At 41.8% G+C, this 27,334-nt stretch overlaps 1 protein-coding gene across 1 annotated transcript in view; it reads left to right on the top strand.

The window, feature by feature from the left end:
- tdrd9 (tudor domain containing 9) overlaps nucleotides 1-25,740 on the top strand; it is a 216,417-nt gene extending 190,677 nt beyond the window's left edge. The window contains 5 exon segments of the mRNA XM_041214194.1: nucleotides 20,120-20,216; nucleotides 20,671-20,809; nucleotides 22,030-22,142; nucleotides 24,085-24,157; nucleotides 25,651-25,740. Of these exon segments, the coding sequence (XP_041070128.1) occupies nucleotides 20,120-20,216; nucleotides 20,671-20,809; nucleotides 22,030-22,142; nucleotides 24,085-24,157; nucleotides 25,651-25,740 (512 nt within the window).
- The last annotated feature ends 1,594 nt before the right edge of the window (nucleotides 25,741-27,334 follow it).

Here is a 27,334-nt window from a genome sequence, read left to right as displayed (position 1 = left end):
CCATCAAAACTTTCTGGTCATATAGGCTTCTACTTTTACCAGTGTTTCTAGATTGTTCTGTAGTCCTTGTTTTATTGTGTAATCTAACCAAGCTATGGCCTCTACTTGCTCTTCAATGTCTTTCTGGACTATTGCTACAGTATGTCTCCCTCCCACATTCAGAAGGTATGTCACTGGTACATGATCGTTTTTGAGCACAAGAGTCAATCCCAGATCCACAATGAGTACTCGTACAAGATATTTCTGCTTTCCACTCTCTTCACTCGTCCTGCCAGTCCACAGATCATCTTGTCCAGCACCTTGGATATTTAGCCAATATTTAAACCTGTGCTTTCCCTGCTCTCCCTACAATAGTCATACCCCTCCATTCACTGGACCCTCTGCTCTGGATATCACCTGAGTATTCAATCAAGGCAGTTATCCTTTGGATATGATAGCCCTGTCCTGTGCGTCAGTATTATTCTGGCTCTTGCCATCCGGCCTTTGGTTAACCACATTCTGTTCCTCATAACTGTCAAACACATGAGTATGAGAGATACAGGATATTTAATTTCTTTCTATTAATTGCTCAGATTTTGAAAGTTTGTAATAAATCCCAATTAATTACAATGAATGGACCCAAGTAGTTTGACGACCATGTTGGAGAACCACTGTCTTGCCATCAAACCCTATCATGTTACCTGGACCCTTCCTCTATTTTATTTATACTAAATGTCTAGGATTAAAGTTTATCTCAGATTTATATGATGCCTTAGTGCTGTCCGAATTTTCTCAGAGAATTCAGTGTTGTTGAATGCCCTTCTCCATGCATGTAAAGCATTCAAGTGTGCAGAAGAAGTTGAACTAATTGTAGCCCTTTCTAGGGCAGGGGACTATCACATAGCACATAGGTAGTTTGGGATTTCTTCCGTAGACCAACTGATAAGGACTATACTACCTATCATCTCAAGCAAATTCTTTCCATGAACTACAAATGCCAACAGTTGTTAACTTCTAGTTTGCCTGATCAGTTATGATCTTATGGAGCATCTCATTGTTCATCATGTGATTTCTTTCATAGAGTCCACTGTTGCAAGGATTTTCAACTGTGGTGTTCATGACCACAAATAAGTTTCTAAACTCATCATTAGCAAATTCCCCCTCCATTGTCAGTCAGAAATGTAGCCTGTGCTCCAATTATGGCCCCTACCTATTTTTCCATTCACTTCATTCCACTTGTATATCCTTAACTTTATTACAATTAAAATACAGTTAACAGGAAGCAGTAATGATCTGCCTAAGGCAGGTCTTTGCTCATTTCTCCACACCTGGCAGACTTGTACTTTCTTGTTCAGTTGTTTGTGAGAGCCTCCCATTTTCAATTTCAATGATCGATATGACTAGAGAAAAGTATACAGGTGGTTTCCCATTGCTTTCCTCATGTGTGCTTAGAGGAAGCACAAGTCCTCTTCCTGAAGAATCCTCTGCCTGTAAGCAACTGTTGTCCTTCGAGGTTCTAGCACTTCTCCCAACACCACCAAAAGATTTGCTGGTTCTGCAGTTGGCCATGGCTCCATATCCCTTGCCTGGGGTGACTCACAAAGGGCAGGGACAACCATCCCCTGAGGTGTCAAATGATCCTGTTATCCTATGCTAGAAGGATCATCAATGAGGCCATTTTTTTTCTCACAGGATGTAGGCGTGGCTGGCTAGGCCAGCATTTATTGCCTATCCCTAATTGTCCTTGAGAAGGTGATAGCTGCTTTCTTGAACTGCTGTAGTTCATGTGGTGTAGGTGCACCTTGAGTGCTGTTAGGAAGGGAGTTCCAGGATTTTGATCCAGTGACAGGGAAGGAATGGCAGTATAGTCCCAAATCAGGATGTTGTGTGGCTTGGAGGGGAACATGCAGGTGGTGGTGTTCCCAAGCATCAGCTGCCCATGTCTTTCTAGGTGGTAGAGGTTGTAAGTTTGGAAGGTGCTGTCGAAAGAGCTTTGGTATGTTGCTGGACTGCATTTTGTAAATGGTATACACTGCTGCCACTGTGCGTTGGTGGTGGAAAGTGCGAATGTTTTAAGTTGTGGATGGGATGCTGATCAAGTGGGCTGCTTTGACCTGGACAGTGTGGAACTTCTTGAGTGTTGTTGAGCTGCACTCATCCAGGCAAGTGGAGAGTATTCCATCACACTCCTGACTTGTGCTATGTTGATGGTGGTCATGCTTTCGGGAGTCAGGAGGTGGGTGACTTGCCACAGAATTCCCAGCCTCTAACCTGCTCTTACAGCCGCAGTGTTTATATGGCTGGTCCAGTTTCTGGTCAATGGTCCAGGATGTTGTAAGTGGGGTATTCAGCAATGGTAATGCCACTGACCATAAAGGGAAGATGGTTAGATTCTCTCTTATTGGAGATGGTCACTGCCTGGCACTTAGATGGCACGAATGTTACTTGCCACTTGTCAGCACAAGCCGAATGTTGTCCAGGTTTTGATGCATTTGGACACATAGGACTGCTTCAGTATCTGAGGAGTTACGAATGGTGTTGAACATTGTGCAATCGTGAGCGAACAACCCCACTTCTGATATTATGATGGATGGTACGTCATTGATGCAGCAGCTGAAGATGGTTGTGCCTAGGACACTACCCAGGGGAACTCTGGCAGTGACGTCCTGGGACTGAAATGATTGACCTTCCACCACCACAATCATCTTCCTTTGTGCTTGTTATGACTCCAACCAGTGGAGAGTTTTCTCCCTTATTCCCAGTCAATCCAGTTTTGCTAGGGCTCCTTGATGCCATACTTGGTCAAAGGCTGCCTTGATGTTAAGGGGAGTCACTCACCTCTGGAGTTCAGCCCTTTTGTCCATGTTTAAACCAAGGTTGTAATGAGGTCGGGAGCAGAGTAGCCCAGCTGGAAACCAAACCGAGTGTCAGTGAGCAGGCCATTGCTGAGTAAGTGCCATTTGATAGCACTGTCGACAACACTTTCCATCATTTGCTGATGATTGAGAGTGGACTGATGGGGCGATAATTGGCCCAGATAGATTTTGCCCTGCTTTTTGTGTACAGGATATACCTGGGTAATTTCCGTAATGCCGGGTAGATGCCAGCACTGGAAGAACTTGGCTCGGGGTGCGGCTAGTTCTGAAGCACAAAGCTTCAGTACTTTTGCTGCAATGTTGTCAGGGCCCATAGCCTTTGCAGTATCCAGTGCTTTCATTTGTTTCTTGATATCATGTGGATTGAATCGAATTGCCTGAAGATCTGTGATGCTGGGGTCCTCAAGAGAAGGCAGAGATGCATCATCCACTCGATACTTCTGGCTGAAGATGGTTGTAAATGCTTCATCTGCCCTTTGCTCTGATTTGCCGGGCTCCCCCATCATTGAGGAGGGGAATATTTGTTGAGTCTCTTCCTCCAGTTAGTTGTTCAAATGTCCAGCACCATTCATGACTGGATGTGGCAGGACTGCAGAGTTAGATCTGATCAATTAGTTGTGGGATTGCTTAGCTAGTGTCTATCGCATGCTGCTTCCACTGTTTGCCATGCAAGTAGTGCTGTGTTATAGCTTCACCAGGTTGACATCTCATTTTTAGATATGCCTGGTGGTGCTCCTGGTATGCCCTCCTGGACTCTTGATTTAACCAGGATCGATTCCCTGACTTAATGGTAATGGTAGAGTGGGGGATATGCTGTGCCATGATGTTACAGATTGTGATTGTATATAATTCTGCTGCTGCTAATGGCCCACAATGCCTCATGGATGTCCAGATTTGAGTGGCTAGATCTGTTTGAAATCTATCCCATTTAGCAACGTAGCATTGCCACACATGATGAAAGGTATCCTCAATGTGAAGGCAGCACTTCGTCTCCACAAGGTGGTCACTCCTACCAATACTGTCATGGCCAGATGCACCTGCAACATGTAGATTGGTGAGGATGAGTTCAGGTAGGTTTTTCCCTCTTGTTGGTCCCCTACCACCTGCCGCAGTCTAGCAGCTATGTCCTTTAGGACTCTGCTACCTCGGTCAATAGTGGTGCAACCGAGCCACACTCAGTGATGGACATTGAACTTCCCCACCCAGAGTATATTCTGTGCCCTTGCCACCCCCAGTGCTTCTTCCAAGTGATATTCAACATGGAGGAGTACAGATGCATCATCTGAGGAACTGTCTGGAATGGGGTTGTGAGGTGGGTGTGGCGTTAGGTGGTAACCAGCCAGTCAGAGCAGCAGCCAAAGTGGAGCGAACCTGGGGGTGAATGGCACCAGCTGAGCTTCTCAATAAAAGCCGAGTCGAGGCCCAGATTGAGCCAGCTGGAGCAGCAGCTAACCCCAACAGGCACCCTGTCAGAGTTCGAAAAGGCTGACTGAAGTGACGTTGGCGCAAAGCAGAGTGCTGATTGGTAGGTAGTGGGTAAGTTGTTTTTCTCCACTTTAAAGCTACGTTAAGGAGAAGTAAGAGTTCTAGTATTTTTTTAAAAAGAAAGAAACTTAAATAATTTTCTATGGCTTAACTTTAGGGTGAGAGTATTTTAACTAAAGGTATGGCAGGGGAGCTCAGACCTGTTTGTTGCATGTCCTGCAGCATGTAGGAAGTCTTAGATGCTCCTGGCAGTCTGGATGACCACATCTGCAGGAAGTGCTGCTGGTTTGGCCAGCTTGAGCGTTGGCTGGTGGCACAGGACCCCTGAGGCTGAGAGTTACGTGGATAGCACATTTTTAGATGTGGTCACCCTGCAGTTTAAGGAAGTGCAGTCAGAGAAGGAATGGGTGACCAACAGTCAGAAGGGAAGCAGACAGGTAGTCAGGAAAGCCCCAGAGTGCAACTCACTCAAAACAGTTTTTCTGTGTTGGAAAACTGTGAAAGTGACAGTTCTTCTGGGGAGTGCATCCACAGCCCAGCTGCACAAGGGGCTAGGGGTACAGACAGGTGTTTCTGTGGCCGCAGACGTGATTCCAGGATGGTGTGTTGGGGCCAGGGTCAAGGATGTTATTTAATGGCTGCAGGGCATTCTGAAGGGGGCGAGCAGTCAGAGATTGTGGCTCACATTGGTTCCAACAGCAAAGTTAGAAAGAGGGTTGAGGTCCTGCAATGAGAATTTACGGAGCTAGGTAGCAGATTGAAAAGCAGGACCTCAAAGGTTATAATCTCTGGATTACCCCCGGTGCCACGTGCTAGTGAGTATAGGAATAGGCGGATAGAGCAGATGAATCCGTGGCTGAAGAGTTGTTGCAGGAAGGAGGGCCTTAGATTCCTGGATCACTGAGTCATTTTCTGGGGGAGGTGGGATCTGTAAAAGTCCAACGGGTTGCACCTGAACTGGAACAGGACCAACATCCTTGTGGGAAGGTTTGCTACTGCTGTTGGTGGAGGTTTAAACCAATGTGGCAAGGGGATGGGATACAGAGTGGAGGTATAGTTGGGGGTGATGTACAGGCAAGAAGAGAAGTAAAACCAAGTCAGTCTGGAAGGCAGAGCATATATAGTCAAGTTAAGGCACAAGGGAGCATGGCAAGGCTGGATGGCATTTATTATAATGCAAGGAGTCTTGCGAGTAAGGCAGATGAGTTGGTGTTGATTAACATGACATCATTGCTATCGCGGAGACATGATTGACGGAGGGGCAGAATTGGCAGCTCAATATTCTGGGGTCTAGAATCTTCAGGCGAGACGGGGATGGCAGGGGGAGGCTGTAACAGAGGAGGTGGAGTCACAGTATTGATCAAGGAGTGTACTGAAGACCCCCAAAAGGTCAGGGTGAGATAGAAGGGAAGATATGTAGGCAAATCTCGGAGAAGTGTAAAAATAATAGGGTAATAATAGGAGATTTCAGCTTCCCCAATATTAACTGGGATAAACAAATTGTAAAAGGCTTAGAGGGGGCGGGATTCTTAAAATATATCCAGGAGAGCTTTTTGAGCCAGCACGTAGAAAGCCCTACAAGAGAGGGGGCGGTGCTAGACCGAATTTTAAGGAACAAAGCCGGGCAATTGGCAGAAGTGTCAGTGGGGAAGCATTTCAATGATGTTGACTGTAACTCAGTAAGATTTATGGTAGTTATGGAAAAAGACAAAGATGGACTTGAAATAAAAGTTCTGAAATGGGGGAAGGCCGATTTTAATATGCTAAGACAGGATCTGGCCAAAGTGGACTGGGAATAGCTACTTTGTAGGAAAATCAACATCAGCAGTGGGACTCATTCAAAAAGGAAATAGTGAGAGTGCAGGGCCAAAATTTTCCCTTAAAGGTGAAAGGTGGGACCAACAAGTCCATAGAACCCTGGATGTCAAGGAATGTACAGGATTGGATAAAGAAACAAAGGGAAGCTTATGGTAGATACCAAGGACTCAAAATAGCAGAAGCCCTAGAGAAGTATAGAAAGTGCAAGGGGTTACTTAGAAAAGAAATTAGGACAGCGAAGATGGGGTATGAAAAAACATTGGCTAGTAAAATAAAGGAAAATCCAAAGGCATTTTATAAGTATATTAGGGGCAAGAGGATAACCAGGGAAAGAGTAGGGCCCATTAGGGACCAAAGTGGCAATCTGTGAGGAGCCGGAAGATGTAGGTGAGGTTTTAAATAAGTACTTGGCATCTTTATTCACTATAGAGAAGAACGATGCAGGTATAAAAATCAGGGAGGGGAGGGACAGTGATATACTTGAACAAATTAGCATTGAGAGGGAGGAAGTATTAGCAGTTTTATCAGGCTTAAAAGTGGATAAATCCCCAGGCCCAGATGAGATGTATCCTAGGCTGCTGTGGGAAGCAAGGGAGGAGATTGCAGGGGCCCTGACATGAATTTTCAAATCCTCTCAGGCAAAGAGATTCCAGAGGATTGGAGGACAACTAATGTGGTGCTATTATTCAAGAAGAGTGGTAGGGATAAACCAGGGAACTATAGGCCAGTGAGTCTAACATCAGTGGTAGTGAAACTTTTGGAAAAAATTCTGAGGGTCAGAATTAATGTCCACTTGGAGAGGCAATGATTAATCAAGGATAGTCAGCATGGCTTTGACAGGGAGAGATCATATCTAGCAAATTTTTTGAGGAGGTAACTAACTGTGTAGATGAGGCTAGTGCAGTTGATGTAGTCTACATGGACTTCAGTGAGGTTTTTGACAAGGTCTCGCATGAGAGACTGGTCAAGAAGGTAAGAGCCCATGGGGATCCAGGGCAGTTTGGCAAATTGGATCCAGAATTGGCTCAGTGACAGGAGGCAGAGGGTGATGGTCGCAGGTTGTTTTTGTGACTGGAACCCTGTGTCCAGTGGTGTACTGCAGGGTTCAGTGCTGAGTCCCCTGCTGTTTGTACGTTAATGATCTAGACATGAATATAGGAGGTATGATTAGTAAGTTCGCAGATGACATGAAAATTGGTGGTTTGGTAAATAGAGAGAAGGAAAGCCCTAGATTACAGGACGATAGAGACGGGCTGGTCAGCTGAGCAGAACAGTGGAAATTGGAATTTAATCCTGAAAAGTGAGAGGTGATGTATTTTTGGAGGACTAACAAGGCAAAGGAGTACATGATCAATGGTAGGACCCTAGGAAGTACAAAGGATCAGAGGGACCTTGGTGTGTATGTCCATAGATCCTTGAAGGCAGCAGGTAGATAAGATGGTTAAGAAGGCATATGGGATTCTTGCCTTTATTGGTCGAGGTATTGAATACAAGAGGACGGAAATTATGACGGAGCTGTATAAAACGTTATGCCACATCTGGAGTACTGTGTGGAGTTCTAGTTGCCACGTTATAGGAAGGATGCGATTGGACTAGACAAGGTGCAGAGGAGATTCATCAGGATGTTGCCTGGGCTGGAGCGTTTTAGCTATGAACAGAGACTAGATAGGCTGGGGTTTTTCTTAGAGCAGAGAAGGCTGAGGGGGGACCTGATTGAGGTATACAAAGTTATGAGGGGCGTAGATAGGAATAAACTTTTCCCTTTGGTGGAGGTGTCAATAACTAGGGGGCATAGATTTGAAGTAAGGGGCAGGAGGTTTAGTGGGGATTAGAGGAAATTTTTTTTCACCCAAAGTGTGGGGGCTTCTGGAACTCTCTGCCTGAAAAGGCGGTAGAGGCAGGAACCCTCACAACATTTAAGTAGTATTTAGATGAACACTTGAAACACCATAGCATACAAGGCCACAGGCCAAGTGCTGGAAAATGGAATTGGAGTAGATAGGGGTTTGATGACCAGTGCGGACATGATCAGCTGAAGGGCCTCTTTCTGTGCCGATAAACTCTGACTTTATGATTGTAGGTTTCCTTGCCTATGTTTGACCTGATGCCATGAGACTTCATGGGGTCCAGAGCCAGAGTCCATATAGGGTGAACAAAGGAACAGAAGAAAGTCCAGACTACTGGGAGTATACTATTGAACTCCAAGCAATCAGAAGGGGATGGTTGAGCAAATGTGTAGGCAAATTACTGAGAAGTGTAGAACTAATAGGGGCTTTCAATTACCCTAATATTAACTGAGGTAAAATCAGTGTACAAGGTATGGAGGGCTCAGAATTCTTAAAATGCATGCAAGATTTTTTTTTTGCTAATTCATAACAAATCCAATGAGAAGCGACAGTTCTGGATTTAGTTGTAGGAAAAGAAGCTGGGAAAATGGAAGAGGTATCAGTAGGAGAGCATTTTTGATGGTATTGATCTTAACTCAGTTTGTTTTAGCGTAGTTATGGAAAAGTACAATGATAAACCAAGAGTAAATGTTTAATTTGTGGTAGGGTCAATTCGACTAAGTTGATATGTGATTTGACAAAAGTAAAAATAGCTACTTAAAGATAAATCAATGTTCAAACAGTGGCAGGCATTCAAGGGGCGGATGGAGATGTTTCAGAATGAACCCTTTCCCAAAAACTTAAGAATGGGACTCCCAAATCTAGTCCTCCCTGCTTGTCAAAAGAGCATACAGGTTAGGATAAGGCAAAAAAAAAGAGGTTATGTCAGATACTAAGAACTCAGTACTATGGGATAGAGTATATAAACTGGCAGGGGTGAAATTAAAAAGGAAACTTAGAAAGCAAAGAGAGCATTCAAAAACATTGGCAAGTAAAACCTAAAGTTGTTTCATAAATACATAAATAAGCGAGAAAAGGTAAGAGTAGGGCCTATTGGAGACTTAGCAAAGACCTTTTCTGTGGAGGCAGAAGACATGAACATGGTTCTTAATAAATACTTTGTCTTCACACAAAGCAGGAACAGTGCAGGACATTGTAGTTGAGGAGAACTGAAGTAAATGAGGAGTTTGAAATATTGGATGGGGTAACTGTAGTGAGGGAAGAACTATTAAGGGGTTCAGCATCTTTGAAAGTAGATAAATCACCAAAGAAATAAAAACAAAAAACTGCGGATGCTGGAAATCCAAAAACAATAACAAAAACAGAATTACCTGGAAAAACTCAGCAGATCTGGCAGCACCGGCGGAGAAGAAAAGAGTTGACATTTCGAGTCCTCATGACCCTTCAACAGAACTGAGTGAATCTAAGGAGAGGGGTGAAATATAAGCTGGTTTAAGGTGATGGGGGGGGGAAAGTTGGGTGGTGGGGAGAGAAGTTGGGGGGGTGGGTGGTGTGGTTGTAGGGACAAGCAAGCAGTGATAGGAGCAGATAATCAAAAGATGTCACAGACAAAAGAACAAAAGAACACAGGCGTTGAAGGTGGTGATATCTAAATAAATGTGCTAATTAAGAATGGATGGTAGGGCACTCAAGGTACAGCTCTAGTGGGGGTGGGGTGGAAAGGCTAGTAGGGCATAAAAGATTTAAAAATAATGGAAATAGGTGGGAAAAGAAAAATCTATATAAACTATTGGAAAAAACAGAAGGAAGGGGGAAGAAACAGAAAGGGGGTGGGGATGGAGGAGGGAGTTCAAGATCTAAAGTTGTTGAATTCAATTTTCAGTCCGGAAGGCTGTAAAGTGCCTAGTCGGAAGATGAGGTGCTGTTCCTCCAGTTTGCGTTGGTCTTCACTGGAACAGTGCAGCAAGCATAAATCACCAAGTTGGATTAAATTTATCCCAGGCTGCTAAGAGAAACAATAAGGCAGGAAATAGCACAGCTTGAGGCAGGTTATCATTGTACCATTGTTCTACTAGGAAGGAAAGGGTAGACAGAGTAATTACAGGATAGTCAGCCTGACCTTGGTGATGGGTACATTTTTGGAAAAAATTCCAATGGACAGTAAAAACGATCATTTAAGAAGGAAAATAAAGGTTAAGGACAGTCAACATGGATTTGTTAAGATAAGGTCATGTCTGACTAATTTACTTGAACTTTTGAAGATGTAACGAGGAGAGTCAATGAGGGTAGGGCATTTAATGTAGTCTTAGCAAGCCTTTTGACAAGGTTCAACATGGCAGGCTGTTTAGAAAATTAAAAGCCTATGGAATCCAAGAAAAACTGCATCCAAAATTGGTTCAGTAGCAGAAAATAAAGTTAATAGTCGATGGTGATTTTTGTGACTGTAAGGCTGCTTCCATTGGGGTCCACAGAGTGCAGGGTCCCTTGGTTTTTGTGGCATATCTATATCTATATATATATATCAGCGATTTAGACTTAAATGTAGGGGGCATGCTTAAATGTTTTGTGGTTGATGGTGAGGAAGAAACCTGTAGGCTACAGAAAGATATCAATAGACTGGTCAGTTGGGCAGAGAAGTGACAAACAGAATTCAGTGCAGAGAAGTGTGAGATAATGCATTTGGGGAGGACAAACAAAGCAAGCGATGCACAATAAATGGTAGGATACTGAGAAGTATAAGGGAACAGAGATGCCTTAGAATGCATGTCCGCAGATCTTTTCAGGGTAGCAGGATAACTAGATAAAGTTGTTAAGAAGGCATATGGGATACTTGCCTATATTAGCTGAGGAATAGAATATAAGAGCAGGAAGGTTATGCTAGAACTGTATTAACCACTTACTAGGCTGCAACGAAAGTACTGTGTACAATTCTAGCCATTGCACCACAGGAAGGATGTGATCTTATTTGAAGGATTTACAACGATGTTGCCAGCAATTAAGAATATTAGCCATGAGGAAAGACTGGTTGGCTGGGGTCGAGATGAATTTTAGTTGAATTGTATAAAATAATGAGGGGGCAAAAATTAGTGGATAGGAGGCATCTGTTTTCCTTAGCAGAGAGGTCAATATTTAAGAGGTTTGGATGTAAAGTAATTGACAGAAGGATTAGAGGAGAGTTGAGAAATGTTTTCACCCGGAGGGTGGTGGGATCTGGAACTTGCTGCCTGCAAGGTTGGTTAGAGGCAGAAACCTACATTGCATTAAAAAAAATGCTTGGATATGCTGCAACTTACAGGGCTACAGATCAAGAATTGGAAGGTGGAATTTGGTTGGATAGATCTTTTTCAGTTGGCACAGACATGATGACTGAATACCCACCTGTGTCCTAAATTTTCTAAGTTATCAATATTTTGGCTAAAATGTCAGTAAGCTCAGCTGACAATGGGCCCTCTGGTTAAATTTGTGATTTCAATATTTTGAATAAAATTCTTTACTTTCAATTTGAAAAGAAATGAATTTTATCAGATATCACAGTTGAAGCTTGCTGTAGATGGATCAGGTATTTTTAGATTTACCCCGATTACTCCCTTCATCTAATAGCACATTGATTCAACTTGCAAAAACTTTTTTCCTTTTTAGTTGCCTTTGGCAATGATTTATTTTATATGCGCTTTGCATGTATTTTTCTTCCATTCATCCATTGTGTCACTGTTGATTTCATAAAGGACGATCTTGGGTCCCTTCGGCTTATAGCAATGGTACTTAAAACTCTACAATAACAATTTGTACTTAACAAAGCTCCTTTTAATATAGAAAAACTTCCGAAGTCCTTCATAGCAATGTTATCAAACAAAATTTTAACTGAACCATGTAAGGAGATGTTGGGATACAAGAGCAAAAGCTGGGTCAAAGAGGCATGTTTAAGGAGCATCTTAAAGGAGGAAAGGAAGGTAGAGAGGCTTAAGGATGGAATCATGGGAACATTGGACTTAGGAGCAGGGATAGACCATTTGGCTCTTTATGCCTGCTCTACCATTCAATAAGATCATGGCTGATCTGGCTGTGGTCTCAACTCCAGTTTCCTGCTGCACCCCCCCATAACCCTTGACTACCTTGTCTATCAAAAATCTGTTTAGTTCTGCCCAAATAAATTCAATGACACAGCCTCCATTGCTCTGTAGCGAAGAGAATTCAACATACTAACAACCCTTTGAGAGAACAAATTCTCCTCATCTCTGTCTTAAGAGGGAGACCTTTTACTCTTAAACGGTGTCCCCTAGATCTAGTATTATAGCCACAGTATATTTACAGTGCAAAAGGAGGCAATTCGGCTCATTGAGTCTGCACTGGCTCTCTGAAAGATCAGTCCACCTGGTCCCGCTTCCCTGCCTTACCCCTATAATCTTGCATATTATTTCTTTTCAGGTAACAAACCAATTCCCTTTTGAATACCTCAATTGAACCTGCTTCCACCACCCTTTCAGGAAGCTTGTTCCATACTCCAACCACCCTCTGGGTGAAAAAATATTTCCTCATGTTAAATTTACTCCCTTTGCCAATTACTTTGAATCTGTGCCCTCTAGTCCTTGATGCTCTCTTGACTGGGAACAGTTTCTCACTCTACCCTGTCTAACCTCCCAAGATCTTGAATACCTCCAAATCTCCTCAGCCATCTTTGAGGAAAAGAGTCCCAATTTTCCCAATCTATCCTCATAGCTACCGTTCTTTATCCCTGGAATCATTCTTGTGAATTTCCACTGTACTCTCTCCAATGCCTTCACATCCTTCCTCAAGTATGGCGCCTGGAACTGGGCGCAGTACTCCAGAAGAGGCCTAACCAGTGTCTTATACAAGCTCAACATTGACCGCCTTACTGTTGTACACAATGCTCCTATTAATAAAGCCTAAGATACTACATGCTTTATTAACTGCTCTCTCAACATGTCCTGCCATGTTCAATGACCTATGTACCTATACACCAAGGTCCCTCTGTTGCTGCATCTCTTTTAGAGGCTCCCCCTTCATTTTATACTGTCTCAACCATATTTTTTCTGCCAAAACGAATCACCTCACACTTTTCTGCATTGAATTTCATCTGCCCAATCCACCAACATGTCTAAGCCCTTTTGAAGTTCAAGACTGTCCCTTTCACAGTTGACAACATTTCCAATCTTCGCATCATGCCCTGCACACCACAGTCTAGGTCATTAATATATATCAGGAAGAGCAAGGGTCCCAACAATGACCCCAGAGGAACTCCATTACAAACCTTCCTACAATGTGAAAAACAACCATTTATCACTACTCTCTCTGCCCTGTCACTCAGCCAATTTCTTATCCAAGTGCCTACTTTCCCTTTTATTCTATGACCTAGAATTTTGCTCACAAGTCTGTTGTGAGATCCTGTATCAAATGCCTTTTGAAAATTGATATACACCCCATCAACAGTGTTTCCCTTATCAACTTTCTCTCATCTCCTCAAAAAACTCCCAAGTTAGCTAAACATGATTCCCCTTGATAAATCCATGCTGGCTTTCCTTAATGATCCTGCAATCATCTAAGTGACTATTGATTTTATCCCATACTATAGTTTCCAGAAGTTTACCTACCACTGACGTCAAACTGACTGGCCTGTAATTGCTGGCATTGTCCTTGCACCCCTTTTTGAACAAGGGTATAACATTCACAATTCTGCAGTCCTCTGGCACCTCCCCTGTGCCTAAGGAGGACTGGAAGATTATCACTAGTGCCTCTACAATTTCCACTCTCACTTCCCTCAGTAACCTTTGATGCATCTCATCCGATCCTGATATCTTATGTTAAATAAAGAAAGCCTTTCCAACACCTCCTTCCTCTCCCTTGTAAGGTCTTATTGTGCACCAGTTATCTCTCTCTCACCTCGGCCTGGGTAGCATCTTATTTCTTTGTAAAAACAGATGCAATGTATTCATCCAACATCTCCACTATTTTTCCAGCCTCCACATGCAAGTCCCCTTTTTTGTCCCTAACTGGCCCTACTGTTTCTTTCACTACCTTTTTATTATTTACATGCTTATAGAAGACCATGGGATTCCATTTTTATGTTCGCTGTCAGCCTCCTTCAAGGCTATCTCCTTGTTTTTCCACTTAGTTCCTTCACTTCCCCTCTGGTCGTTTTATATTCAGCCTGATTCTCCATTATATTTTCTACCTGACATCTGTCGTATGTGCTTCTTCCTTTTCATCCTTACCTCTATTTCGCTTGTCATCCAGGGCGCTCTGGATTTATTTGTTCTACCTTTCACCTTCAAGGGAATTTACCTCGACATTGCCTGCAATACTTTTACTTTGAAGGTGGCCTATTGTTCAGCCACCGTCTTTTCTGCCAACATTTGATTCCAACTCACTCGACTCAGTTGCAATCTCATCCCATCGAAGTTGTCTTTCCCCCAATTAATTATCCCTTTGGTTCTTCAGGGATTTTTATTTTCCATGAATAATCTACTCAAGACTGTAGTTTGTTAAAACCATTATTATTTATTTATAGCTCTATGTATATCTTAGGAACTCTGTACAAGGTTGTACTTCTCTCTCCAGATCTGTTACTTAGCCATGTGTCATTACATCATAATTCCATCAGCACCAGGTGCTTCTGATGTTAACTCTACAATAAGAGATGTCCATTTTACTCTTCTGCCTAATAGCCTTACATTGGAGAATAGATGGGGAGTTTTATTGTTTGTGTAACCTATGCTGAACCAGATCTGGGGGTGTTTGATGTGGCAGTGCAGAATCATAGAATGGTTACAATAAAGAAATAGACAATTTGGTCTGTCACAATCAACATGGCTCTATGCAAGAGCAACTCAGCAGTTCAACACCCCTGCCATTTCAACTGTTTCCTTTTAAGCTGCTTATCCAATTCCCTTTTGAAAGCCATGATTCTATTGTAAAGGTTTGTTTGGTCTCTCACTAAGAAGTCTTTGAGACTTGTATGTTTAAACATAAACCCATTTATTGTTAACCTGTAACAATGTACAAATTCCAGATAATACCATGCATGGGTGCGGCCCCCATGCTGACTCTTTCAAGACTTCTCTATCACGGTCCACCTTCATGTGACTCTATACATTATACTGTGGGCAGTACTGTTCTCCAGTCCCACATTAACCCCTGTCAGCCAAACACCTTTATACTACAATGGCATGCCACTACCACTTAAAGGCACATACAACGGGTTGAATCTGCATCCACCACACTCAGGCAGTGCATTCCAGATCCTATCCACTTTCTACATAAAACGGTTTTCCTCATGTCTTTCTACCTCATGAGTGGAAAAATCCTACTAGTATCTATCCTGTCAAGTCCCTCAGGATCTTAAATGTTTTAATAAGAGTTTCTTTTATCCTGCTAAACTCCAATGGACATAGGCCCAAACTGTTCAACTTGGCTTCATAGGATAAGCCTTTCATCCCAGGAATGAGTCAAGTGAACCTTCTGTGTACTGCTAATGCAATTGTATCTTCTTTAAAACACGGAGACTAAAACTGTACACAGCATTTCAGTTGTGATCTCACCAATGTCCTGTGCAGCTGCAGTAAAATTTCCCTGCCTTTATATTCCACTTCCTTTGCAATAAATGCCAACATTCTATTTGCCTTCCTAATCACTTTCTATAGCTGTATACTAACTTTTTGTGACTCATGTACCAGGACACCCAGATCCCCCTCTGTACCACCAAGTTCTGCAATCTCTTTCCACCTAAATGTATACTGCTTTTCTATTCCTGCAAAAGTGGGCAAGCTCACATTTTCCCACATAATATTCTGCCAAATTTTTGCTCTCTCACTTAACCTGTCTTTAACCCTTTGTGGACTCCCTACCTCCTCTTACTTTCCTACCTATCTTGGTGTCATCAGCAAATTTAGCTATCATACATTCGGTTGCTTAATCCAAGTCATTGATATAAATTGTAAATAGTTGGGGCCCTAGCACTGATCCCTTTAGAGCTCCACTAGTTAAAGCTTGCCAGCCTGAAAAAGATCCATTTGTCTCTACTCTATGCTTCCTGTTAGCTAACAAATCCCTTATCTATGCTAATATGTTGATCCTACAGCATCTTGTGCAGTAACTTTCGATGTGCCACCTCATCAAATGCCTTTTGGAAATCGAAGTATCCCAGTGTCTATGCCCTAGGCTGCTATTGCCAATGGTATTTCACTATATTAAAGTTTGGTATTAAAGCTATATTAAAGTACCTGGTTAAGTCTTGCTGTACATTAATTAAATCGTGTGTTTCCAGAGAATATAGATCTTCAGTGAGTAATGTCCTGAAGTTCTTTAGCTTGGAAAACCAGGGCCAGTCCTTAGCATCTGCGAAGTTTATGTGATGTGTAGCAACTTATAAATTGTCTTTGATTAAGTGCCACGCAAAAGACTTGCCAGCAAAGTTGAAGCCCATAGAATAAAAGGGAAAGTGGCAGCAGGGATGCAAAGTTGGCTGAGGGACAGGAAATGGAGTGTTGTGGTGAATGGTAGCTTTCAGACTGGAAAAAGGTTTGCAGCAGAGTTCTTCAGGGGATAGTTCTAAGACGACTTTCTTGATCTATATTAATTGCTTTGACTTGGGTGTGCAGGGCACTATTTCAAAATGTGTGGGATAATTGTTGTTGTTCCAGCCTTCCATCTGAACAACTTGAAGGCCAGGGAAGAATTTAATATCCAGTTCTGTGTGGCTGAACATTCATTTACGACCCAATGCCAAAATACCTTGGCATCATTCTTGATGTTGACATATAGGCAATACCTCCAGAACACTGGAGCCAAGGTCAAGATGAGAGTGAATCTCATACGGAAGCTGGCAGGTACCACCTGGGACATCAGAACCAACACACTGTGCACTGCTTCACACGTCCTGGTCTACCCAGCTGCAGAGTACTGCTGTTCAACTTGGTCCAGGAGCCGCCACACAAATGTGGTAAAGACTCACCTCTCGGAAGCCATGAGAATTATTTCTGGGACGTTGAGACCAACAAAGCTTGAGTGGCTTACTATGCTAACACACATTGAACCTCCTGATGTTCTTAGGAAAAACACCACTTCAACACCACCAGTTGACAGATAACAAAGCACTTCCATCAACACAGGCCCCCATAAAATCCACACACTTGTCTGAAATTGTGCATCCCCTTATGGAACACATAAGGAACAGCTCAAATTGTGACTGTAACCATCCAAATCAAACCATTACCCATACACTGAACTTCTGTCCTGAGAAATCCATTTCTGGTGCCATCACAACCATTCACACTGCATCAGCTTAAACCATTGAATGGATTGTTAGCCATTGAACTATAACTGCTTCCCCAGCCTAATGAATTTTAAAAAAATAGAAGCCTCAACAACTCCGTTACCCTCCTCAACCATCTGTTATCTCATCAAAAAACTCAAATAAGTTCAGTTAAACATGATTTGCCTTTAACAGATCTATGCTGGCTTTCCCTAATTAATCTGCAGTTTATGTCCCAGATTATCATTTCAAAAACTTCCCCACCACTGAGGTTGAACTGACTGGCCTGTAGTTGCTAGGTTTATCCTTGCCCATTCTCCATTTCTCTCGCGCCAACCCTGTATCTAAGGAAGATTGGAAGATATACTAGCTCTTTAGTTTCCACCCTTACTTCCATCAGCATCATTCCGCCCTGTTGATGTACAGCCAACCTTTCTGATACCTCCTTTTGAACAATTTTTAGCCCATCCAGCCCTCCTCTTAGTACTATCTGTATGCCTATAGAAGACTTTTGGATTCCCTTTCATGCTAGTCTTTTCTCATACTTTCTCTTTGCCTCTCTTATTTTTTTTCACTTCTCTGAACTTTCTATATTCAATCTCATTCTCACTTGCACTATCAACCTTGACATCTGTCACAGGCACTATCTGCTTCATCTTATTCTCTATCTTGTGTCAATGATTCGATTGGTGCATGAGTGATGTCAATCTGTGATTTTATCAGCTGATCAAACATATATTGATCTGTTTAAAAAGAACTTTTTAAAATTAAGAAAAGGCACCGACATAAAATGACTACCACGAGTCACCTGATGTCTGATATTATAGGTTGACCAGTTTTCTGGAAAGTTCCTATGTGAATTACAATTCAGACATGCCATGATATCCTTCTCTGAAATTTCAGACTTGATGTTGAGAACTACTTCAAAACGTTTTACTGAAAAAACTGCATGGGACCCTCGCTTGCATTTCTATAAGGCTAACTTTCAAGTGGAGACAAAGTCTACTTGGATGTTGGTTATATGGGAAGGATTTTTCTATTGCTTGCTGGGGCTCCTGGCCTGCCCACCAACCTTAAGGCTGGATGGGCAAGTCCTTTTAATTGTTTCAGTGATCCTGTCAATGGCCTCAATTGCCCATTGACAGTTCGATGGGCGCACAGCTGACTTGTCTGTGCTGCCGCCTTCCTGAAAATTCATTTTACATGTTGGCGAGTGGGCCCTGCCCCTTGCTCGCCGACGGCAAAATTCAGCCCACTGTCTCCCACACGCACGCATGCCCTCTCCATCCACCTACATATACACCCCCCCTCCCTCCTCCCCCGCCACCCCCCCACACTCTTCCCCTCTCACACTCTCCCCCTCTCACACTCTCTTGCCCCTCTCACACGCGGACACATCCTCTCTCTCAAACACATACCCTCTCCCCCATACACTCTCCCTCTCTCACACTCTCTCCCTTGCTCTCTCACACACACTCACTCCTCTCAAACACACACCCTCTCTCTCCCCCATACCCTCTCCTTACCCCCTCTCCTCCACACGCTCTCTTGCATTCACTCGCCCTTTCACACAGAGATACACACACACACTCACTTGTCAATCTCACCCTTTCACACACACTCTCCCCCTTTTTCACACTTGCATGCACTCTTTCTCCCCCTGGGTCTGCTGCATTTTCTCCCAGCCCGTTTGCTCCGACCCCGCTGCACCTTCGCTCCCTGGGCTCTGGCACCCTCAGCACACTCATTGCTGCCAGTCTGGACAAGTCTGTTTAAATCTATATGGTGCTCCCTGTGGTTAGTTGGATGGAGGAGAGGCCAGGGAACAGGGCAAGTAGCAGCAATGGAATGTAGGAGAGACTAGCGGCGGAATTTTCCACACCCACCTGTTGCCGTGATCTTCTGGTCCCACCGCAAGTCAATAGACTGGCTGAGGCGCTGCCTTGCCCATGGTGGGTCATGTCTGCGAAGGGGCCAGAAAGTCCTGGCCTAGGAATGGCTGAAGAATTAGGCAGTTGGCAAAGGAGGAATGCCTGATTAAACAAGCTGAGGTGTTAGAATGTCGCCTTTGGAACAGGTGAAGATAACAGACAATATTGTGACAACATTACCTATTGATTTTATTGGAGCAGGGAAAGATAACATGACTAACTCAAGATTTTGTTAAGTAACATGAATCAAATTAAATAGTTTTTGCCTTGTACATGACATGAAATCACTGTCCATGTAACATTGCTTTGCATGTCATGATTTTTGAGTTAGCCTATGGCTTTTTGCTGATTCCCTGACCCACCCAGGATTGCTCCTACCACTCATTGCCTGTTGGTCTGCAGCATTGACTACAATTCCAGCCACCAAACTATTAAACTAATAGACTGCCTTCATTATTAACTGTTTTTGCCTGATTACTAATGTAACTTACTTAAATCCAGTTTTTCCACCAAGTTAAATTTGAGGTCGTGTGAAAAGTGCATCCACCACACCGCTTAGTATTATCAGAGTAATAGCTCCAGCTCTCAGTCATCCAAATGGATGACCTGTCCAAACTCTAGGCTGATGCTGATTTCTGTCTTGCTCTTTTTATAGCAATCAGAGGAAAGAATTGGATTGTTTCAATCATTGGAACTGGAGTCATATAGTTTTAAAAAAAAAAAGTAGACTGCATTATTATGTACCTTCTAAAGTCACCCTTGAATTTGTATTACTAATAGCTGTCTTTTTTTGTTATGAAGAAAATGGGTCTATTTACATATTTAGGGTCATGGTAATGAAATATTTCAAAACAATTTCATCATGTTAATATTTAACACATTAACACGCTGTTTTATCAAAATCTGATCTTTCAGGTTCAACCATAATTGTGAGGGAAACTACTTTGATGCCAAATATCCATGGACTTCCAGCTCTCATCTGTATGATATTTGCTCCAGTTGTGGAATTAAGGTACATGTGAAAGAGAATAGCTGTATGAAATATCTATACTTTTCTCCTTTTTGAGTTTCTTTTCTGTCACCTGACGGCATACATTTTTCTTTGAACCAGAATGGTGAACTGAGCCACTTCTCTAATACAGCTATCAGTAGTGTTTGATAACTGGCTATGTGAAGATGCAGTTTTTTTTTTTGACATGATAAGTATTGAAATTAAAATTTCACTACGGTAGGCACATATTCTTCCTTTTAGAACTGCCTGTCTTTACATCAGAACACATGGGATGAGGTGAGAGAACTGCTCGAAGATTACTATTGGTACTTCTCAGCCATAATGAAGTATCTGAGATTAGCATAATGGATTACAATTTTGAGAGCTGAAGTGGTTATGGCTCTGGTGTTTTGGAAATAAACCTCTTTAATTGTCCTTGCCCCTGTTGACCGTTGAAAGTGTTATGTTTCTGCAGGACTGATAGGCTGAGAAAATGTTACATTGGTGCTCTTTGTGGCTTGGGGTGGAATCCAATAACCAGTGCCCCATTGTTGGAAGAACATGATCTGGAAGTTGCATTTGATGTGCATCTTGATGTAAATGATATTTTGGAGGTAGTGTAACATTACTGTCTGGTCTGCTGAGAAACTTAATTCTGTTCTCCACCTGAACTCCAATTAGAATGTTTTTAACTTTGGTTAATTGAAGGACAGATCCATGTCTACTGGATACACCCTCCAATTTACATTATATTTGTAGTCATTGGTGCAGTTAAACTGCAGATGACTTGCATTTGAATATGAATGCATATTCAAATATTTTTTAGGATCTTGATAAACATTTAAAAATTAAATTGCTGCTGCAGCTGTTGAGGATAATTTTAATTTAGTGATGATGCAAAGGCTAGTTGGGAAGGATGCCAGAAAGTTTATTAGTGGCACTTTTGTAGACACCAGTAGACCCCAAAAGGTTGAGAACATTTAATTCATGCCATAGTATTTCATATTTAGTCATCTTCTAATTAAAAAAAGTAAAACAAATTTTTTTCACAAATACTAGGGGGGCATAGTATGATTAGGTGAAAATTTACAGATGCTGATGTTAGATGATCTAAAGGTGTAAATTATAATATCTTTTGGCAATGGGCTCATGTACAGTTTCATAAAATAATGCTGGACTTGGAACAGGTAGAATTTAATTTTAATGCATTTAAGCAATGCCATGTAATTAGTGCCTTGAGGTGCATCTTTCATTAATTCTGTTCTGCCGTGAATAATGGTTCATTGCATTACAGATCTGCTCATTTGTATTGATTTTTGACATATCTTATGAAGGAAATAGAATTTACAGCTATGCAAATAATTTCTTCATGATGTAGGAAGACAATTTTAAAAAAGCAGGTGTTTTCAAATTTAATTAATTTGTTACATTGTGATCTGATCTCATTTAAAAAGATATAAAGATTGTCATGAGAACTGAACTCCACACTGAAATTACAGGTGAACTCTTTGGATCCAGAGCCAGTTTGGTATGATTCACATGAGCACAAACATCTTGACATGTGGCACAGCTGTTGAATTATTACATGTTTTTGCCGTAAATGCTTTAGAATGAGTTTCTGTTCTCCAAGAAGCTGGCAGCTACTCCATAATAAAATTTATATTTCTTAAGAGTTAAAGATCAGTCAGTCTTCTCGGGCATTCTATTCGAGTTTGTGTTTTGGTAGAATAGAATGAAATGTTGCCATCTTAGCCTTATCTTTGATAGTGTTCAGTAAAATATTTTTAATCTTGAAAATGCTGAGAAGTGATGATAAGACTCTTGTGTCCTTTAGATCAACCTGCTCCGGAGCACTATAAACAAGTTAGTTTGTGATGGACTACTGCGTTCGGGAAGCCATGAGAAAATACGTAAACTGCAAAATGAAGCTCGGCAGAGATTGATAGAGTAAGGCCGCTGGGATGCTATTATTTCATGTGCTGGTAATACCCAGAGAGTATATTGCATATGCAATCAGAAGACAAGATGATGATCTGCTTTAGTGTTTAGCGTTTGCAAATTGGATAAAATGTTTGAGTCATCTTGTCAAGGGAATGTAAGTTTAACAACTGTACGTTATAACCAAATTCAAAAGACTGAAATGTTGTATCACAAGTGGAGTACTTTGAAAGCAGTCTACCAGTACAACATGTAACCAAGTTCTTAACAAAATACTCAGTCTAAAAGTAACATCCAAGATTAGAGATGTATTTGAAAGCTAATAAACATACATTTTACGCTTTCTCAGTACATCAACTCAATTGCACAACTTGCAAATAGTCAAGGGAAGGAGTAAGGCAAGAGAAGCTGAGGAAAGGGGGAATAGAGGAAGAAATGAGAGCAAGTCTGGGATGAGGTTTGGAGAGAAACGGGTCAAATAGAGATGTAAGAGAAGGTGGATGGGGAAGAGATGGTGGGACAGTGAGATGGCAGGTAGAACAGAAGAAACTTTAGGATTGGGAAGAGGAGGAGTGAAGTACAAGGGACTATAGAGTGCACGGAAGGACCAAACGGCGGGAAAAAGGGGAGGTAGGATATTGCCAGTGAGGGTGATTGATACTTGCTGTGAGCAGGGTCAGTGGGGAGGGGTTGTTTGGTATGCAATTTGTCTTTTGGCAGGAAAGGAAGTGGCACGTGTTTCTGCTTTCCAGCCAGGGTTGGGGGACTAGAATTCTTTCTTTCAAACAGGTAATAGATTTAGTCACTTTCATAACCTTGTTCTGATACAATCTACAAAATCTTGCAGTTGGCTGGCTTTTTTGTAATACATTCCTGACTCTTTGTTTAAAGTGGGGCATTTCTTTGCGTGGTGTCATTGGTTGGGTTTGGTGCTTTCCGGGGTAACTTTTTTTAACTTCAGTACTTGATTTCTGATTATTGCTGAAGAAAGAGACATGCTTTTGAAGCTTTCCATCTTGCACTCATCAGGATAGATGCAAGAATACCAAATTTCAAAGGGAACAACAATTTATAATGCATGAGAAAAAGACTGCTAATTGGTTGGCAAGTGGACTCTGGTCTAGAATGCACCATGGAACAATTATTGCCCAAGCATTTTTTTTAATTCAAAAAAGACCATTTGACTCTGCTCGATGTGTTACCATGGGGAATACACCAATATTTTTCTTCAGGACAATGTCTCGACCAATCAGGGCCCACTTGCCAACCAATTAGTACCCTTTTTCTCATGCAGTATAAACTGTTGTTCCCTTTGAAATTTGGTATTCTTGCATCCTTCCTGATAAGTGAAAAATGAAAAGCTTCAACAGCATGTCTCTTTCTTCACCAATGATCAGAAATCAAGTACTGCAGTTAAAAGAAAGTTCCCCTGGAAAGCAGCAAATCCAATCAATGATGCCACGCAAATAAAACTGTCACTTTAAACAAAGAACCAGTGATGTACTACAAAAAAGCCAGCTAACTGCAAGATTTTGTAAATTTTATCAGAAATTGGTTATAAAAGTGACTTAATCTATTACCTGTTTAGACAACATCTCCTTTTTCAGCAACACAAGTTCTGTACTACCAAGCAGCTATTTGATTTCTGATCATTTTGGCTCCAGTGGAAGAGTATTTTGTACAATTCTACTGTCCGCTGGTTAGCATTTAAAGTTGGTGCTGTGTTCCCTTGCCAAAGATGGCATTCTTTACAGGGGCTGATGTGGGGCCAGTACTTTGAATTTGGCAATAAATAGTTCCGCACTCCAGAAGGCTTGCCATGAGGCAGCTTGTAAGTTTAGGCAACATCCCACTATCACTAATGTTATATTTGCAGCATCTCCTACTGGTGCTGTACCAATGGAATGGAGGGTTAAATCCTGATAAGCTCTTTATTTTGATCTGTTTATAGAATATTTACTGGAAAGAAACCAAGAGAAAGTATTACGCCACAATACTGTGAAAGACCATACCAGTGGAATCAGGTGGATATGCATTTTCATGCTTGCGTAATCCTAAAATGCTGCTGCATCACAACCTACAGATGCTTTTTAAAATTTTTCATATCGCAGTTGTATTGATATTCTAATTTAAACTTCACCAAAACTGATAATTGTATTGCCTCTCTAGATCCCTAGTTTCAGATCTTAGCTGAGCTGCCTGGGATAACACTAAGAAATGCAGGATTCCCATCCATTTGTTGTGTAGGTTGGGGGTTGGTGAGGAGAAGATTATTTTTTTTGTGCCAAAACGGATCCTATTTGCTGTTCAGGGAGAACTCCAATTGTACTGAGAGCAGAAGTTATTATAACCCCTTTGCCTTTCTTTTACTATGCCATAATGTCTTCAGGAGAGCAAAGGGAAGATAACTTAAACCACAATACCAAAACCAAGAAGAAAGCCAGCTAATCTTCTTATCCCAATTCTCAGCCTCTGCTTCAGCATACCTTGAGCCTCCTGGTCACAATGATGCAGACTCACATTGGGCAAGGCATTTATCTATTGAACTACTGGAAGAGTTTTATTTCATAGTTTGAAGTTCTTGTGTTGTACTTCATTCATACTATAATAGACTCCTTTATCAAAAGGATAGGAATGTGAAACAACCTGGGTGCTACCTTTGAAAATGTTCCACTCAAATTATATAATTTGGTAACTGATATAGATAAATTTAAATGGGCTAAGAATAGGTTGCCGAAGATAATTCTGTTATTTTTGAGGGGATGCATTTTATTATAGTTTAAGTGTGTCCTCTTTCCCAAATGAGACTACCGCATTGCATTGTGAACATCTCTTGAGACATTTACATGGTGAACTACTTTTTGGAATGCAGTGAATTGTTGATACTGATTTTCCTTATACTGTGTGTGTATAACATTAGTGCCTGGTTCTGTGTAGTGGACAGAAGAAGTAGGGTTGATGATCCATAATACCTGATTTTTGCCCATTTTGCACATATCGCACATGGGGCATTCCTCATGTGGGCAAGCAATTAATATAAAGTTCAATGCAATATTCCTCCTCTGTTATCTTGTGATTCTCCTGGATGTTGGGGTGACAGGGCTGCTCTATCAGATTGGAGAATCTTTACATTGCAGGTGCCCCCTTTAATGAGGAAATTTAAAAATGGTGTGTTTTAACTTGGAAAATTATAGATTCTATGAAATTGCATAAGTTAATTTTACAGAAATGACCTATTTCTCCATGCAGTCTTTTACCTCGAGTTCTTTTAACTCAAGTTAGGTTACTCTGAAAGGTGTAAGAGATGACAATTGAAGAAACTGATGTAAAATGAGACTGCAGTTGACTTTCAAAATGTTTGATTTTATTCAAGGCAGCATAAACACCTTTGAAACAACATTGTACATTAATTACAATTGAAAAAACTATCAGAATTGGCCAAGAGGAATGTGGGATAGGAGAAGAAGAGTCAAGACGGTTCAATAAATATGCAGCTTACGTGCTTTTGTTTCTATAGGTCGATCCAGGGCTTCTCTTGAACCAGTCCAGGGACGTAAACAAAATAGTCCTGTACCAACTGCATTCCTTGGTGCTGCTGAATCCATAAGCCATCATGTTAAAGATGTGGCAGTGCTCAGTGTTACTAAGTCATGAGACCAATTAAACCCCAAAAAATGAATAATGTTTGTTGTTGGTTTTCAGCTGAATATATCCTGTTTTGGAAGATGCTATTATAGCTGATGGAACTTAAGTGCTCATTTAAAAAGAAGATACTGCAATTACATGAATTCTGGGTTGGAAGATACTTAAAAGACAATTATTTCTTTAAAACTAGCAATGTGGACCAAGTGCAGGCATATTTTTACGTAGCAGCTAGCTTGGTTTTAGCTTTCGTTCTTGTTGTAAACTAATGCATGATGATTTGTTAGTGTTAAGTGGGTATTGAAAACAGTTTCATACTAATTAAGGCTAAAAATGATCACACTGGCAAAAATGTGAAAAAATTGTTGGCTTTATAGCTAAGTGCTTCTATCTTTTATTTGATTTCTATGTTGAGTTGTTCAAAGAGTGGGCCATTCCATCAGCTATAACATTGCTGCATGAAGCACACGAGAAATATCTTGCTCATTGTAGCATTGTTTTGTTTCAAGTTGTTAATAAAGAAAGCATGTTTTTGAGCCAGTAAATCATGTGCATGAATTTAAAATGTTTTGAAGTGTCGATACAGTCATCAGTGTACCGGAAAAAAAGTTTGAGTCCAAGTAGGACAGGGACAAAAAGTGTTCCATATACCCCACAAAAAGATGGGCATAGCTAGGACCTGTGTGGGGTACCAAATAGCAACAATTATCATTTGGAGTAAGTGAGATGAGTTAGACGAGAAGTAGTTCAATGAGAGAACAGTTCAGCCAGGTGGAGGAGAGTGCTGTTGGATGAAAACTGGTTGGACCTTCATTCAAGGAACAATTGGAGAGCCTGCTAGTCATCCTGGTGGGGAATGGAGATGGAGACAGATTGGACACCCATGGTGATAAGATAGAGTTTGGGCCAGAAAGTGGAAACTATTAAAGTGACAGAGGATATCAGAAGAGTGTCAGATGTAAGTGTGGAGAGGCTGAAAAAGGGAGGAAAAAATAGCCAAGATCGGAAGACATAGTTCATTGGGGCAGGAACAGGCTGAGATAGGTCTGCCAGAGCAGTCCTGTTTGTGGAACTTGGGAAGGAGGTAGAAGTGGGCTGTTCGAGATCAGAGGACTGAGTTGGGAAGCCATGAGGAAGATCTCCGGTGGAGATGAGAGCAGTGCCAGTCTTGGATACAATGGTTTGATGCTAAGTGGTGGGGTCAAGGTCCATGCGGACGTAGAGGAAGTGTCAGAGGGTTGGCCTGCTCCTATCTACCTCAAGATAGAGGTCGGTACATCAGACAATAATAGCACTACCCTTGGTAGCAGGTTCCACAAGAATGTTAATGTTGGAACTGAGAGAACGGAGTGCAGCAAGTTCAGAGGGTGAGTGAGTGAGATGGCTAATGTCACTCTGGAAGTTCTCAATGGAAAGATCAAGAGAAGATAAGAGGCCAGAGGGGGAGGGGGAGGGGGAGGGGTCCAGAGGAAGAACACTGGAGATGGGTGAGAGGGACTGCTGAATGAGGAGAGGATTCCTGGCCAAAGAGATGGCTGCAGAGGTGAAGGTGATGGAAG

The sequence above is a fragment of the Carcharodon carcharias genome, chromosome 20 (genome assembly GCF_017639515.1).
Source record: "Carcharodon carcharias isolate sCarCar2 chromosome 20, sCarCar2.pri, whole genome shotgun sequence".
NCBI lineage: Eukaryota > Metazoa > Chordata > Chondrichthyes > Lamniformes > Lamnidae > Carcharodon > Carcharodon carcharias.
The sequence above is the reverse complement of the archived record's forward strand: the minus strand, read 5'-3'. Positions and strand labels throughout refer to the sequence as shown.